Source organism: Manihot esculenta, chromosome 17 (genome assembly GCF_001659605.2).
Source record: "Manihot esculenta cultivar AM560-2 chromosome 17, M.esculenta_v8, whole genome shotgun sequence".
Taxonomy (NCBI): domain Eukaryota; kingdom Viridiplantae; phylum Streptophyta; class Magnoliopsida; order Malpighiales; family Euphorbiaceae; genus Manihot; species Manihot esculenta.
Window position 1 is genome coordinate 13,246,621 of NC_035177.2, and position 18,740 is coordinate 13,265,360.

The following is an 18,740-nucleotide window of genomic DNA, read 5'->3' on the forward strand; positions in this document are numbered from 1 at the left end:
TTTTTTAGTTGCTATCTTTGGTTGAACTTTTAAATTTTAAATTTTAATAGAAGATAAAAAGTATTATGAATTCAAATGTTGATACAATTTGAATGTAGCCTTCACTATAAAGAGGCACTTGAGATCATTGAACAAAACATTCAGAAAATATTATTCATCAGTTTATGAAATTCGAGAATTCTCCCAAACGAGTTCTCAATTTATCTCACAATAGATTCCTCAAAAAAGAGCAGAAACATTAAAAAGAGAAAATCAATCTGGCGGGAGGAGGATTTTCCAGCTAATCGACCTGTGATAAGATCCTATTCAAGGGCACATAACAACATAATACATAGTTTTACTCCCATGCCTAATTGCATCAAATGCAAAACAAAATCCTGAACCAACCAACTGAGAATGTAATGGTTTTTGTTGGGACATAAAAGAGAAACCAGAATGCTACCTTATATAACTTGTTGAGTCATGAAGCAAAAAAATTTTAGAATAATGTTTCCACTATGGCAGAACTGCAATCAAGTGGTAAAAGATACCATGGTTTATAGAAATATTGCATCATGCACCCATCATAAAGCAAGGAGATGTCAATAAGTCACAAGAACACATCTACCTCGTGAATGTATAATGATGTGGTTTTGGATGAATATCATTCGAAATAAAGTTCCAGCATAACTTGGTGCAGTAGGAAATAACACCACCCCATCCTAATCATGCATCACATGTACGGATACATACATGGAAAAGTCAATTATACCCTTTTCACATAGAAAATCAAGCAATGCAGCCAAAAAGTGTTGCTATAAGCCAATCTGGCTTTGAAAAAGAGTTCAAAGTCAAAACTCCACCAGAATTTCAAATTCAAAAAATACTCTTCAACCACTCTGAATAATTATCAACATCCTAAAAGATCATTTTCCTAACTCTGGTCATAATACCAATTTGCATTCAATAATATGCAACCTATAACCCCGTGAGTTAATTGTTAGGACAGAAATCCTAACAAAGAAATTAAGAAATATAGAAGGAGAGGGAGAGAAAGAAGTAAGAGAGAGATCTGAGAGACAGTATGGAGAATGGAAGGAGAATGGAAGGAGTATAGAGAGAGAATTTAGAGAAAGAAGGAAGATTATATTGATTCTTGAATGATGAATGGATATACAATCCGTAGAAGGGCTATATTATCCTTCTCTTTCCTGCCAGGAGTTAGTTATTCAACAGAATAATTACTCTTAAGAATTTCCCTCCAGAACTCAGCCAACCTTTGTTGAGTTTTCAACAACCTTTCACACCTCTTTACATTTTTCTGCAATACGTAAAATTAACAAACTCACAAATACTAACACTGAAATTAATAATGAAATTAGATTATCAGCATGCAATTATGAGTTAGCTTTGTAGGACAAGTGACTTGATATGAAGCAAGTAGATAGAAAAGATGACAAAGAGAAGAGAAACAAGGACAGAAAAATAGAGATAAGCAATTAGTAAAAAGATCAAATTTGCTCCTAAACTATATAGCAGAAGTCAAAATGCTAAATTTCATCTTTCGGTATAAATTTACCCCTATACTATCATTAAAAGGCCAAATAAACTCAAATAAAGCTAAATAGATTGAAAAGAGCATAGCTCACTCTTAATCCTTACAATAGATTGAAAAGAGCATCGCTCACACTCTTAAATCTTTACAAGTGATGGTTTTATTTGGCCTTTTAATGATAGTTCAGGGGCAAATTTGACTAAAAAATAAAATTTAATACTTTTAGCTCTCCTTGTATAATTCATGGGCAAATTTGACCTTTTAACTATAGGAAATTCTACTAGTATTCTCAATCAACTCAAAACTCCCATCTGCTCCCAAAATGAGAAAAATAGAAAAGTCAACAAAAAATACTGTGACTTACATGAAGCTAGCAATACATTTTCTTCATTTAATTCTTCACCAGGCCCATCAAAAAGATCAACTCTCTTGTTGCTTTCAAGACTGGCTGCATGTCTATATGCCATCATACCAGGGCTGAATTAGTTATTATAAGCAAAGTACGCAATATTAAGCTATATTCGTGAATAAAAGATCTGACATTTAACTCCAAAAAGTTATTCTAATCATTTAGGGGAAATCAACTATTTTGCAATTTTGATAGCAACTTCAAACTTCAATCCCAAGACAAAATAGTTTCTCACTTGACAATCAAATCACTCCGGAAAAAAATAATTAAGCAAAAGTATGTTTAGACTTTGGATATTCATACATCATTCCATGCAGAACTGGGTAAATGTTACATTTAGATCAACATGAGTCGAAGAGACCAATAGTCAATACCAAATGGAGGAGTCAAATACTTAGATGATTGAGGATAAAAAATTTATGTATATTGTGATAAAAACTACTTAATGATCAATTCTCAATAGATGTGTTAATGTAAGAATAACAAAATAGAGAATTTTTTAAGGAATATTCAAAATTTTGGATAAGTGGTTAGAAACAAGTTTTTAGCATGTCGGGTTTTTGCTATGCATGGTGAGCTAGCAGCTGCTTTTCAAAAGTTTACAATGGTTTAAAGTATAATTCTAACTAGCTCTGTTCGGATCCGGTTCTGTTACGGGCCTGGCTAAAAATCAGAACCGGAACTAAACCTCCGATTCTTTGATTTTAAGAAACCATACTTAGAACCAAATTTCAATACGGTTCTAAGCAATTTCAGTACGGTTTTGGTTCGGTTCTGATTCTTATTTTGATTTTTTTTAACTTCAATTTTAATTTTAATTTTAGTTCAAATCTTGATTTTTTACAAATAAAATTATAATATTCTTATGTTTTATTTTAAATAGTAAATAACAAATATCAAAAAAAAAAAAATACTAACATTTAAACAATAATAATATCAATATTAATATATATTCTATACAATTCTCAGTAAAAATATTATATTATTTTATATATAATTATTAATTATATTTTTTTAATGCAAAAATATATGTGTAATTAATATATAAAGACTTATTATATTACTAATTTGTGGTTCACTCATATAATATAATTAAAAACTATAAAGTGATTAATATATTTATAGTTGAAATAATAAATATATATATATATAACCTATTTAGATAGAATAAACTATGATTAACTAATTAAATTATTTAAATCATATTGTTAGAAATTTTTAATAACTAATTAGATTATATGGTTATTTTATAATATTTTTAGTAACTATTTAATAGTTAAGCGAGAGAGTCATTTTTAAATTATATGAATAATTTAATTTATAAAAGCAATAGGTAGTATTAAATATAAAAATAATCAAAGAGAGTGTATATACATACGCAAGGAACTAAACTTTTATTAAGTTTGGAATAACTCTCAAATAACTATTTTGTTTATACCTTTACTTATTTACAATTTTCTATCATATATTATTTAACAATTTATAAAATTAAGATTTTAATTCATTAAATAGAATCTTATAATTTTAGTAATATAAATTATAAGATTCTATTGAAACTATATAAGATATAAAATATATTATGGAAATTATATAATATAACTATAATATCACTAAAATTATTTAAAAATAATATATATAAAATCGGTTTTTCATACGCTTCTGGTACGGTTCTCTACAAGAAACCAGAACCAAATAGCTAAATAAGTTCAGTTCGGTACAGTTCAGGTTATATGATATCAATTCTTTAGTTCTTTTTTGGTTCCGATACGGTTCTTCTGTTCAGTTCGAAACCTCCAAGAACTGTGCACAGCCCTAATTCTAACACTAAAAGTTACACCTCTAGTTATTAGATTTTAACCATGGTTTTAAATCGCGATCACAGCCACATTTGCGATCGCAGCCACGGATAACAGAAACATGCCTGAAACGCTGTAATGTAATGGTAATGGCCTGACGCTACGCAAATTTTTCAAAAAAATTTGCAAAGTTCATAAATGAATGATATTGATTACATTTAATTCAGAACAATGAATACAAATGCATAATAAACATAAATACATAAAATATAGATTATTTAAATTAAGTTAAACATCATATAGTTTAAAATAAGAAAAATCAACATAATCTTTATAGATAAACTAACAGCTCAAAGTGCAATTTTAACTTAAAACTAACACTTTAATCAGCAAAAACGTTTTTAAAAAATGGAAAAACAACAATTAAAAAAGCAAAAACATTTTTAAAAAATGGAAAAACAACAATTAAAAACTGAAGATTTTTGGAAGAATATTGAGTATTCTTGTATTTCACTCTTGATTTGTACAATATGTCTACATGGCTATTTATACACAAAGAATCATATCTAAACAGGAAGCAAATAATCAAATAATAATTACAGAGATAATTAAGGATCCTAATCAAATCAAATCAAATCCCTAGAATCAATTAGGATTAGCAAATAAGTCAACACTCCCCCTCAAGTTGGTGCAAAGATGTCACACATGCCCAACTTGCAAATCAGATTATGATAGATCTTGTTGTTAAGCCCTTTAGTAAACACATCCGCAAGTTGCTCAGTAGAAGTCACATGAACTAGGCTCAAGACACCGTCTGTTAATTTTTCTTTAATGAAGTGCCGATCAATTTCAATGTGCTTCGTTCGGTCATGTTGGACTGGGTTTTGTGCTATACTTATAGCAGCTTTATTGTCACAATACAAGGTTATCTTGTCTCTCTCGGACAATCTCAACTCTTCCAATAACTTCTGCAACCATAAGAGTTCACACACTCCTTGGGCCATTGCTCTGTATTCTGCTTCCGCACTTGACCGAGCAACAACACTTTGTTTTTTGCTCCTCCAAGTGACAAGGTTTCCCCCCACAACTGTGCAGTAGCCAGATGTGGATCTCCTGTCATCGAGAGATCCTGCCCAATCTGCATCTGTAAAACTTTCAATTCGGAGATGACCATGTTTGGAATAAAGAAGCTCTTTCCCTGGCGCAGACTTTAGGTATCTCAAGATGCGAAGTACAGCTTGCATATGAGTCTCGCGAGGGTCATGCATGAATTGGCTGACTAAGCTAACAGCATAGGCTATATCCGGTCGAGTGTGTGAGAGATAAATCAACCTTCCTACCAATCTCTGATATCTTCCAATATCTACGGACTCACCAGTTCCTGCTTTCAGCTTGTGGTTACTTTCAATGGGAGATTCTGCTGGCTTACACCCCATCATACCAGTTTCTTTCAAAAGATCCAGAATGTACTTTCTTTGAGAGATGAAAATTCCTTTTTCTGATCTGGCCACCTCGATACCTAGAAAATATTGCAGTTTTCCCAGATCTTTGATTTCAAATTCCTGAGCTAACAACCTCTTTAGTTGAGCCATTTCCTCTTTGTCATCACCTGTCACCACTATATCATCAACATACACAATAAGAAGGGTGATCTTACCCTTATGATGTTTGATAAACAGAGTGTGATCAGCATTGCTTTGTTGGTAACCAAAGGACATCATGGCTCTGCTAAACCTGTCAAACCAAGCTCTGGGAGATTGTTTTAGCCCATACAAAGCCTTTTTTAACTTGCACACCTTTCCTTGTGTCTTCTCATCAGCGAACCCAGGAGGAATTTCCATGAATACTTCTTCCTCTAAATCTCCATGGAGGAAAGCATTCTTCACATCAAACTGTTGCAAGTCCCAGTCCAAGTTGGCCGCGCAAGATAACAGAACTCTGATTGAATTCATTTTTGCAACTGGGGCAAATGTCTCTTGATAATCCACTCCATAGGTTTGGGTGAAACCTTTAGCAACCAATCTGGCCTTAAATCGTTCAATTGTGCCATCAGCTTTATGTTTCACTGTGAATACCCATTTACAGCCAACGAGTTTCTTCTCAGGTGGAAGAGTGACAAGCTCCCAAGTTTCATTTTTAGCCAATGCTTTCATCTCTTCAATCATTGCTTTCTTCCATTTAGGATCTGCAAGAGCTTTCTTCCAATCCTGTGGAATAGACACAGAGGAAATAGACAAGGCAAAGGCTCTATAGGAAGGTGATAAAGATTCATAAGAAACAAAGTTAGAAATAGGGTGTTTAGTGCAAGATCTGACCCCTTTTCTTTGTGCAATAGGTTTATCTAAGTCATTGAAACATTCAAGAGTTGTGGGTAACTCACCAGAAGAAAGAGTTGTGGGTAACTCACCAGAAGAAAGAGTTGTGGGTAACTCACCAGAAGAAGATTCATGACTAGGTAACTCACCAGGAGAAGATTCTTGACTCTGAGTAGACTGCATAATGGCTTCTTCTGCCTTGTCTCTCCTTGAATACCTTCTCAAATCTGGCTTGTCCAAACGACCAGTTCTCTCTCCCTGATTGGACATCTCCCCCTGTCTACTAGAACTCAAACTTTCTGGTTGAACCATATCACTCAAAATCACGGAATTCGGGATCACCTCTTCTTGCTCATTATTCTCCCCCTGAAGAGGTGAGGGGTTGGTACTGAAGTAGGGTTCAGTTTCTCGGAAGGTAACATCCATACTAACGAAGTATTTCCTAGAGGGAGGATGATAACACTTGTATCCTTTCTGTGTTGGAGAATATCCAACAAACACACATTTAAGGGCCTTGGGATCCAGTTTTCCTGCCGTCCTAGTATGGACAAAGCAAACACACCCAAATACTTTTGGTGGAACAACGTATGAATTCTTCCCTTGTAAAACCGCCAAAGGACTCATAAAGTCAAGGTTCTTGAGAGGCATTCTATTGATAAGATAAGCAGATGCAAGAATTGCATCTCCCCAATATGCTTTGGGTAGATTCATGGTGAACATAAGAGATCGAGCTACCTCCAATAGATGCCTATTTTTCCTCTCAGCAACGCCATTTTGAGCACTAGTATAAGGACAACTAGTCTGGTGTATTATCCCATTATTCTCCAAATAAGCAGAAAAGCTACTATCCATGTATTCTCTTCCATTGTCAGTTCTCAAAATTTTCACCTTAGTATTAAATTGAGTACAAACCATCTTATGAAAGGATTGAAAACAAGAAAAGACATCACTTTTAGCTTTAATCAAATAGACCCAAGTCATTCGAGTACAACAATCAATAAAGGTGACAAACCATCGATTACCAGACAATGAGACAGTTTGAGTAGGCCCCCAAACATCAGAATAAATAGTCGCAAAAGGAATTTGACTTTTATTATGACTCAAAGGATAGGATGTTCTAGTGTGTTTAGCATACTCACAAGCATCACAAAATAGAGAATCAAACTGAGTTCTAGCAAACAAATTAGGATAAAGTTTTTCTAAGGCAAAGAATGATGGATGTCCTAACCGTCTGTGCCACTGTATTATTTCCTGATTGACATCTTTATTTTCTCCAAAACAGGCTTGAGATATCGAAGAACCTGGATCACCCTCCAACATATATAAGCCATCATGCAGTCTACCATTGCCAATCCTCTTTCCTGTGTGAAGATCCTGAATAACACAATGATCAGGAAAGAATTCAATTTTACAATTAAGGGCATTGGTGATAGCACTAACAGATAAAAGGTTGACAGGAAAGTGGGGAACATGGAGGACAGATGATAATTTAATATTCGATGTGCAAATAACAGAACCTGTTCCGGATATGGGAGTAAAAGAGCCATCAGCAATTTTGACACTATCTTTGGTTAGGGAAGGAAAATAATTGAGAAGGCCTTTAGACGAACCTGTCATGTGTCTATTCGCACCAGAATCGATAATCCATGGAATATTATGGAGAGATGAAGTATTACCTGACTTTACAACGTCAGATGTGGCACTAAAGAATGAGGAATCAGAGTTAGGAATCGAGATTCTTGTACCTTCTGCTATCGACACCCTTTTACCTTCTGCCATTGACACCCTTTTACCTTCTGTCATGGTAAAGGTTTATAAACGGTGACAGAATAGGAGGTATTCAAGGGTGTACACACAAGAGAGCCCAATCGATTCACCAAAAGGACCGGGTAGCAGCACGGGAAGGCCGGAAAGATGATCGGAATCGTCGCCGGAGTGATCGGAGTAGCAAAGCAGTGGCAGATGATGGGTCACGCGCCGGGAAGCGCCGGGTCACGCGCCGGGAAGAGGTGGCGCGTGAGCCTCACGCGCAAGCTTTTCCGGCGTCGGGGCTGGTCGATCGGCCGGCGGCAGTCCGGCGGTTCTTCTGGTGCCGGCGGTGAGAGAGTGAAGGGCTCCTAAATGGGTTAGTACCAAAAAAGTAAATTTAGGGTTTTGAAACCCTGAAGAGGAAAAATTGAATTTGACCCCAAAAAATCAGGAAAAAGGCTTTGATACCATGAAGATTTTTGGAAGAATATTGAGTATTCTTGTATTTCACTCTTGATTTGTACAATATGTCTACATGGCTATTTATACACAAAGAATCATATCTAAACAGGAAGCAAATAATCAAATAATAATTACAGAGATAATTAAGGATCCTAATCAAATCAAATCAAATCCCTAGAATCAATTAGGATTAGCAAATAAGTCAACAAAAACTAACATAGATAAAATTTAACTAAATTTTTAGAAGAAATAAGCTTGAAAATAGAGTAGTTTATGATGGATCTAAGCTTATATGAGAAATATGCAGGGAAGATTGAAATTTGAAAAAGAAGGGAAGAGAACTTAAAAAATATAGCCTTTGAAGCTGCTGAAAAGTATAGAAACTAATGAAAATGAGAATAGGGAGCAAAAGAGAAAGGATATAAAATAATTTTAATCATTGGTAACTGTCGTTACCATTACGCAACGGCAGACGGTAATGGCAACGACTGTAACGGCCATTACCGTTACGTAATGGCGGGCGATAATGGCCATTACTGTTATTCAATGGCAACCGTTAATGGCGGTAACAGCCGTTATGCCGGTAACAGCCGTTATGCCGGTAACAGCCATTATGCCGGTAACAGCCGTTATGCCGGTAAATCAAGGGGGGGGGGGCGTTGTATAAGGAGGTAACAGCCCAAAAACCCGTTACATAACAACCGTTACGTCACGTAATAGTCTTATTTAAAACCATGATTTTACCCCTAAAATGCTAGCCATCAATCGCTAACATTTAACAACTAATTGCCAACTTCCCAATATTTAACCACAATTGCCAAACCAAAGTACTCTTTTTAAGTTTTACTTTTTTTCTCCACCTTTTCTCTTCAAATTCACCCGCTAATAATCTAAGAGAAAAGTACAAAAAAGTGTTCTATAATTTTATCGATTTTCCATTTTAAGGTTTGTATTTCAATTTGTATCAAAATAGTAGCTAGTAGTATTGTGTTGTTAGCAAACAACGATAATTTCCAAAATCCAAACGTCGTCAAAAAATATTAACATGAAAATCATATCACGAGATACTTCTTTAATATAAATTGAATCACATGTCTTGAAGTAAAAATGAGTGAAAGCACAAAGTACTTTTTTCCACTTTCTCCATTAAAAATATTAAGAAAAAAATTAACAATTATATTTTGCTTGCTATTTCGATATTTCCTGACAGTATCTAGAAATTACCACTGTTTGTTAATAGTGTGATACTAAAATATACTACTTTAATACAAATCATACCATAGACTTGAAGTGAAAATGTGTGAACCCACAAAATACTTTTATATACTTTGCCCATAATTTAAATGCATATCTTTTCTATTTGTCTTACTATATCAATCACTACATCACAATATTTCTTTTAACTTTTTTATCACTACCTCACAATATTTTTTTAGGAGAATTTACTATTTAACCCCTGGATATTGCCATTATTAACAAGTCAGTCCCTTGATTTTGAAAAATCTATTAAAACTTCCTTATCTTTTCTCTCCGTCAATAAAATAGTCTTTCCATCCAATTCCGTCTATTTCTGCCATTAAAAATAAGCAAAAGGCCAAATTAGCCCCATCTTATTCTCCTTCTTCTTTTTGCTTCTTCTTCTTTTTATTTAAGAAGGAAGAGGAGAAGGAATGAATACTTTATGGACGGAGAGAAAAAATAAGAACGTTTTAATAGGTTTCTAAAAATATAGGAAATGACTCGTTAATAATGGCAATAGTCAGGGACTAATGGCCTTTTCTTTTCCCTAACTATTATTATTTGAACATTTATTGGATATTTAATGTTATATAAACTTTTTATTTGTAACATATTAATTTATAATTTTATACAATATAGACATAATAACATAATTTCATTTTTTTAGAATAGAATGAAAAGTTATCTCCATTTGTTTTTAAATATGAAAATAATCAAAATAAGTTTTATTGCAAAATAGATGAATTTTTATCTACTTAGTTAATAAATATTATATATTTAAAAATAAATTGCTAAAAAATTAGCATAGATTTTTTTATAGATAATATTCATAACTTAAAAGAGCAATGATTTTTAATTTTACCCATTATGTATAAATGCATTTGATATATATTTTTGATGATAAACATTCATATATTACATAATATAAATGTAACATATACATTTTTATCAACCATCATAAGCATTTGAATATTTAACCTTGCCCTTCTGGAAATATCATGTTGCACCTTGATGAAAAACTCAATTCATTAAAATTCAAGCCAATATGACTTTTTAATCACATAAAAATTAAAATGCATTATGCATGGGAAAAAAACATGACCTTTATTATTCCTACATACTAAAATTGTACATGATAACTGATGAGGAAGGAAGATATCATTTTACCACAAATATGTATCATTTTTATAATCATCATTCCTTTATTTTTTGAACAAGTACCAAATAAAAAAATTAAATTGTAAAATAGGTAAGTACTGCCAAATGTAATGGACTTTTCAAATATTTTACCAATAGAGAACAATAAAGTGATAGCTATAAAGAAAGAAAGAAATCAAGATATTCAATTCAAAACACAAGAAGTAGCAAGCAAAGTCGTTAAGCCAACCATCATAAATTGTTCCTTGCCTAGTTCGGCAAAAGTTAACAATAAAAAAAATTCAATTTTGATGAAATTTTAAATTATATGTCATCATAATGAGTGAAACAGAAAAAAAAAAAAAAAAAAAAAAAAAAAAAAGAATTAAAAGTAAAAGCAAGACAAATAACAAAATAAAACAATCAGATTGTAATACGTTTGCAAGCCTATATCTGGTGCCACACTGAATTAAAATATTATATCATGAAAGAATTCAACTTACTGCTTTTTTAGAGCCACATAAGAATTCAACTCTTTGATCTACATTAAAAGACCAATGACAGTTAGAAAATTTAGACATATAAAAGAACAACATAGATAATTAGGAAGCAAATTAGCAAATTGACTTCTATTTTTTTTAAAAAAAAAAAAAGGCCCACCATTGATTGCTTTTTCTCATTCAGCATTTTATTAGTGTTTGGGTCATTTCTACTCTCCATATCTTTCACTTCCCTATCAAAATCTTTGATAAGCCTGGAAAACAAGAAAACTCAGACTAATGAGCAAAGAATAAATAGTAAAAACACAAATAACAATACTAGAAGGATTTACTTTCCTTTTGGAATATGGCAATTTTTTTATGGGATGTTCACAACAATTCCAACAATACAAGGAAAAAAAAATTGATAGTAAACCTAAAGAACTAGACATTTTAATACAATAGTCTTAGAAGATAAAAGCATACTAGTAGTCATTCAAACGTTGGAATTCCATTCCATAAAAATTCAACAGTGCATGCACCAAGTTCTTAAGGTCTATTATGGCCTCATAATATCATAAGTGAACCCCAAGATATGAAATAAGGAGGACTATGAAAGAATATTATATACTATTGTTAACAAATTGATTTGTACTTGGTTCAAATGCCAAATCCCTTTCTCTATTCAATCAATTTCTCTGTTCAATCAATTTCTATATTTGTGTTCCTTATATACTACTGTCATTATATTAACGGAGATTGTAGTCTATGGTTTACCGAAATACCAAATCCCTTTCTCTGTTCAGTCAATTCCTATTTTTGTGTTCCTTATTCTCTATCACAATCTGATCATGCAACCTAAATGAAGGAATACGGGCTGAGCCTAGGTCCACCCATGATGGGCAAGGAACAAGGACTGAAGCACATGTATACACTTGCAAGAGCTCTCATTAAAGAAGCTCTTTATGTTGGAAATTTGAAGCAATCTCCAACTAAGGTAATGCTAGGAATTTGTTTAAATTCCTTGTATGTTACAAGGCAAGATTTGCTTAAATTCCTTGGCGTGTGATAAGCACAATCCTGAAGGAATTCATTAAAAAAAAGAAAAAAATTAAATACAATGTTTATCTCATGCCATTGAAGGAATAGATCATATTCATCACTTCTGGAGCTATGATTTATGAAATCTCTGGTCAAGATAATTGGTAACTGTCAAAGGTTCATTTGCCAAATTACCAATGCATTGAAACTTCTCGTCAAGTAATTATTTTGGTATAGATCACGAGCATCCCAGTCCTACAGGGGATGGAGATAAACATTATTCTTGGACTGGGCCTCCCATAATTACTTTGCAAGCAAACACTTGGGTCAAACTTCCCTGCGTTCTAAAAGTTTCTAAAAGTTTTGATCAAAAAAGGTTTACAAGAACCTTTTTTTGTTAATTTTGTCACTCTTTGTCTAGAATGCTTTATCAATAATGCTAAGCACATAACTAAGACATTCAAGTCAGCAAAACAATTGCCAGTGATTCAAATTAAATCACAAACATTATCTTACTAGGGCACTATGCTATTAGGCAACTGTATATGCATGCATTCAAAGTTGAACCGTGGACAGCAAGCTAAGGATAGACAAGGCAGTATCGCCAAACCTTTTACACTCCCGCATCTTCTCAGTAAGCTCTTCCAACTGCCTACTCTGCCTATTAACATCCTTGATCTTCTCCAATTTCTGAAACCCATTTCTGCAAGCATAACACAAGTTACACTTCACAATCACAAGCACCAATAACTAGCAAATTATTAAGTGCCAAATTTGATGATTCTCCAGCTTCAAATGCGTTATTCAACATCTTATTATGTTCCAATTTCCAAAAGACAAAATCAGCAGTATTATATTTATCAAGGCTTACTTACATAAGCTTGCACAAAAAAGATGCGGTTCGATGAAGATAAATTAACAAATCCACTTAATTTGTTCTACAGCTTAAAGTGCCATACCATCAACGGAAAATGAGTAATGCAACAAAAACAATAAAAAACTGACCAAAATAAAAAATGCATCAATGATCTAAGTAGCAGGAAATTCGAAACATCCTTACGATAAGACTCGAAAAATATCAGCTATCTGCCCGTCGATCTGCCCAAGCTCTTCGCTAACTGCCGATATCGGATCCATCTATGTATTAAAGTATCCAACTGCAACACTAAATTTCTCAAATCCTAAACAAAATCTGATTCCCTTTGACTAAATGCAGGTCAAAAAAACCAGCTAACACTTATGTGAAAGATTTCTCGATCCGATCCGTGCGAAAAGTAAATCCATTTGCATTTCCCAGATTTGATCCAAACAAATGCAGAGGATTCAAATCCCTACATATTGATTCACATTCTCGTTTACATCCATTGCCAAGGAATTGCAGGTTCCAGAACCCGAAATTCAAATCCAGGAAATTTCAAGGAAACAAAATCAAAAAAGAAAATCCAGAATTTGAAATGCCGATAGGATCCGTACAATGCAGGTTCATGAATTGATCGAGGAGACCAGGAATCGAAGGATTTACAGCGTCTCCCGATTGCCAAGAAACAAATGTGAATTACAGGAAACAAGTTTCCTTGTGATGTACTTACAAGTTTAAAATTTATTTATTTATTTTTAACTAGCGTAATTCACGGTAATAATATATGTTTTAAAAAATGATATTTTATTTTTTATTTAATTTGCTTGACTTTATCAATTGTTATTATTAAATTATTTTTATTCAAAATTTTCTCTTAATTTTTTTAATTTAAATAATCCTTTTTTATTTTAGTTACACTTTCTAATTAGTTTATAGTGCAATCAATTAAATTCTTTTTATTTAAAATTAATGTAATTTTTATAGATATTGCTGTGTTATTTTTAATATACGAAAATTACTTTATTTCTCAAAATAATTATAAATTTACAGATGTAATAGGCTGAACCTCCTTTCATTCCTTTAAAACCCTAAGACCTGAAGATACAACTTCTTCTGCAGTAGAAGGTGTATTGTCCTAAAGAAGCGGTCCAGATACTCCAAGCCACAGCACACATATTCTCTTTATCCTCTTGAGTCAAAGTTTGCTAAATTGGTAGCTTCAAGTGACTCAAGATTCAATCCTAAAATCTACCAACGTTGTTTGGCATACAGGCAAAGTAGAAATACATGATCAATAGTTTCAAATTTTGGACAATACAGGCAACAAGAATCGATGTTTATTGATTTAAACTTTAGGTTAACTTTGCTGGTAAGATACCTCTTAAAACTCTACATAAAATTCTTGAATTTTGGAGGGACATGGGGCTTCTAGATCTGCTTCCACTTACTTGGGATAGCATAACTATTGATAGTATTGTCATTGTGAGCAACAACATGATACCCTAACTCAGAGTTAGTAAAGTGCCAAATTAATTTGTTATCACTATTAGGTACACTTTTGTAGTATATAGTGCACATCATTAGGGAGAAAAAGCTCTGATAGAAAGTTGAAATTTCAAGTTCATCCATCCAAGTTAATTAAACCTAATACCGTAAAATCCTCTAGACCATCAACTATGGGGTCTTAGGAAAAAAATTCCTATCATTGATAAGCTATGGGTGATCCCAAATTTTCACACTCTTTCCATTCACAACCCTATAACTTAAACCTTTAATCGGTAATGATTAAGTCTGCAATAAGCTTTTCCAAATAAAACTAGGAGTATATCCTTCTTCTGCCTGCAAAAAGTTCATATGCGGAAAGTATTTAACTTTGAAAATTCTACAAAGAAAAGCATCAGGGTCAGAAAAATTCTCCATCCTTACCGACTAAGCATTGCCATACTAAAATATTAATAAAGAATTTGAAAACTCATTCCACCATATTCTTTCGCCAAGTATATTTTATTCTAAGATAGCCAATGTATCCACTTATGTCCGTTATCTTTAGAACCTTACCAGAAAGAATTCATCATTCACTGAAGCTCTTCACAAAGAGTGATAGGGACAGCAAATACAGATGCAATAAGATGGTATGGTATGTGCTATTGATTTCAATAGAATTTCCTTACTTGCACTGGAAAGAAATCTACCATGCCAACTATTTATTCGCCTGCATAATCTTTCTTTTAGATAAGAAAAGTCTTGTTCCTTATTATGATCTATTAAAGAAGGGAAGCCAAGATACCTATCATGGTTGAGTGGAGAATTGACTCCTAGCTCCCTATAAGCCACAATCCTTGCATCACTTTTCACATTAGATGTAACAATACGGAAATCGGACCACTACCGGTGCTAGGATTCAGATCGACTTAAGGTCGTCGGAACCCGTAGCAAGCCTACTATACATCATGGGTACCTGATAAAATCCCATACATGATCTTACATTACAATAAAAACTTAAACATTTCCATGAAACCAAGCTCAACCTGTACATGAATCATACTGAAAATATAAAACCCATACTAGAGCCCTTATCAAATGCTCTAGCATGGTTAACATCACATGCCTCAAGCTTGGTTCAACATAACTCATAATTTAAAACTTTTACATAAGGATCATGTTAACAGGGATTACAAAGATAAAAACTAGGGCAAAACACAATTCTAATCCATTATACAATAAATGTCCACAACTATTCTATTACATCAAACTATACCAGCTACTATGCCGACTTCCCGAGCTATCTTTGACCCTGCAAACCTAGGGTTAGGGGAGAGGGATAAGCTACAAGAGCCTAGTGAACAGAACAGAAAAACAGTTTAATAACATTACATCAAGATGGACTTGTTACTAGTAACCCTCTATATATTCCAATGTGCCCGGCCCCCGACGAACCTCCTCAGGATTTTCGCTTAAACACAACATAACATATCCAAAATGCCAGGGGCATAGAATGGGCCTCACCTGGACTTCTGTATCGTATCATATCATATCATCTCGAGGGCTAATGGGTCATCCAATATCCATCCACATCAACAGTAAATTATGCAATGCATCATATTCGTGAATTCTAATGCAAACATCCTAATATATAAACATGGCAATCGTGATGCATTGACCCGAAGCGGACAATATTCACTAGTGTGGGCCCAGAGGATGTTACAATTGGTATTAGAGCCTGGGCCTCATGAGTACGGTGTGCTGAGCAAGGACGCTCAGGCCTGTATGGGGAGAAGGAACCCTATGTAGGTGGATCAAAGGTATCCCACATCGGAAAGAGGTTAGAAGGGGCAAGGCCTTATAAGGGCATGCCCTGGATACCCCAGTGGACGCGTTTTGGGAAGAAAAGGTAACCAATCCCTTAACCCGGAAATAAAACCGTGAGAGAAGAAAGGGTGTCAATCCCTTGACCCGAAGTGAACAATATTCACTGGTGTGGGCTCAAAGGATGTTACATTAGAACTGAAGAAAATACCAGATTTTTGAACGTTGATTGCTTGATCTGAAGCACCCTCATAAGTTTGGAGAATAGCCTTTACAGCCCGACATAACAGTAAATGAGAAATACTCGAGGCTTGTGTACATATTTTTGCACCATGCACATCCCCACTGAGTTCTGATTTCCTAAATAAAGTTGAAAGCCCCTCCGCACAAAAAATAAATAAGGGGACAAAGGATCTCCCTACCTTAGAATGCGATAGGGTGTAAGAGGTCCAAAATCCAACCCATTAAGGGATGTATTGTATTTGACGGTGGTAACACACAACATGATGCAATCCACAAACCTTTAAGCAAATCACATCTTGAGCTTTAACAATTGCAAAAAAGACCAATATAATGAAAGCTTTCTATGACCTTGTCCAACACACACAGTGGAAGCAAAAATAGATTTAAGCAAAATTATACAATTTTAAAATTTTTCTTAATTACTATAATTTCATACTCAATGCTCTAATTTTTACTTAATTAATTCAAGTATCAACATAAAAATTATCGCACAACATTTGTATCAAAGGAAATCAACCCATTAGCCAATATAGAGAAAATAAGAGATTAACTATTCTAAAGAAAATTTAGAATCCTAACTCTTGTAGTGCAACATATTTATTTGGTGGAATTTAGACCTCCAAAAGTCAACCCTTTGATCCTTCGATACAAGCCAATCTCGGCATGATCCATCACCCACGATCGAAATCTTTTATCTCTAAATTTTTCTTAAAAGCCGAAAACAGAAGATCAAAGTTTTCCTCACAGGCTAGGTAGGATGAGTTGGAGAGTTAACATTTAACTCTCTTAACAATGGAGATAATATAAGTTTCTCTCACTAAGAATAAGAAGAAAAGGAAGAAGAACATGAGAGGAGCTCTCAAATTTGACTAAGGGAAAAGAATGAGGCTTCTTCATATCCATCCCCTCACCTCTCTCCTTTATATAGAGTTGGAAGGGATGGGGTAGTGGTTAGGAATTTAATTCTCTAACCCCTAAACTCTCTTTAAATAACTTCTAAACCATGTGATATTATTTTAGGTTAGAGTGAATTTTTTATGCATCACATATATGTATTAATTCTCTAATTTAATTAATTAAATTAATCTTCATTAATTTAATTAATCAATTAATCACTTAATCATAATTAGTTAAATTAATTTTCATTAATTTAATTAACAATTAATTTAATTAATCAATCTCATAATTATAATTAATTAAATTAATTTACATTAATTTATAATCAAATTCATTAATCACTATTAATGAATTATTAGACTTAGACAACATTTGACCTTAGGTCTAATATCAGATTTAACTATTAAATAACTCAAATCCACATGAAATGAGAGTTTGTTCCATATATTAATATGTGGTCTTAAGAATAATTTTACATGTGTCATGCACATGTTTATTATTAAATCTAAATTAATTAAATTAATCATATTAATTTAATTAATTATATTAATTGAATATGGGCTAGACCAACATTTGGTCTTACACCCCTTAAGAGAATAAGATTAATGTCTTAATTTCATCAAAATATATTTAAGGCTCATATAACAATAAATTAAAGTCCATATCAAATATGGCCCAATGAAACATTTTTACTTTCTTCCAAGCTCAGGTCCTATATGTTTTTAATTCATCAAATGAATTAATTTTCTTCTTTAATATCCATGTCCTACTGGATAAAATTTATTACATGAATTTATTTTTTTCTTATTTAAGATCCATCTCTTATATAAATAGAATTCATCACATGAATTCATTTTTCTTATTTAAAATCCATATCCTACATAGATAGAATTCATTACATGAATTCATTATCTCCATTAAATTAATTTTAACTTATTAAGATTGAATTTAATTCAAGTCATACTAGAAACTTGCAACTTGTATTGTTAACTAAATTCAATTAATTAATACAATTAATTAAACACATTTAATTAATTAATTAATCATATCAAAATTGATCCTTATGTGTGTGACTTTCCAGGTTCATAGTCAATTGGCAATAAAAATAGAAACGACCTTTCTATATACCTCGAATGACATTCTATGTATTTTCGATTCCCATAAATCATGGTTAGTGTCTAGCATAATCCGCCATTGCTACTCAATTAACAATGCATGTATTATTCCATTTAATCTGAACTATCATCATAAATTATTATGCACTAGAATCTTTT

General features: G+C 33.0%; 1 protein-coding gene across 1 annotated transcript in view; it reads right to left on the reverse strand.

Moving 5' to 3' along the window:
* Positions 1-13,742, reverse strand: part of LOC110604641 (novel plant SNARE 11) — a 30,403-nt gene extending 16,661 nt beyond the window's left edge. The window contains exons 1-5 of the mRNA XM_043952564.1: positions 13,222-13,742; positions 12,772-12,864; positions 11,302-11,395; positions 11,145-11,182; positions 1,899-1,990 (exon numbers count right to left, since the gene is read on the reverse strand). Of these exons, the coding sequence (XP_043808499.1) occupies positions 1,899-1,990; positions 11,145-11,182; positions 11,302-11,395; positions 12,772-12,864; positions 13,222-13,298 (394 nt within the window). The 5' untranslated portion in view covers positions 13,299-13,742. The remainder of the gene's footprint in view (positions 1-1,898; positions 1,991-11,144; positions 11,183-11,301; positions 11,396-12,771; positions 12,865-13,221) is intronic.
* Between the last annotated feature and the right edge of the window lie 4,998 nt (positions 13,743-18,740).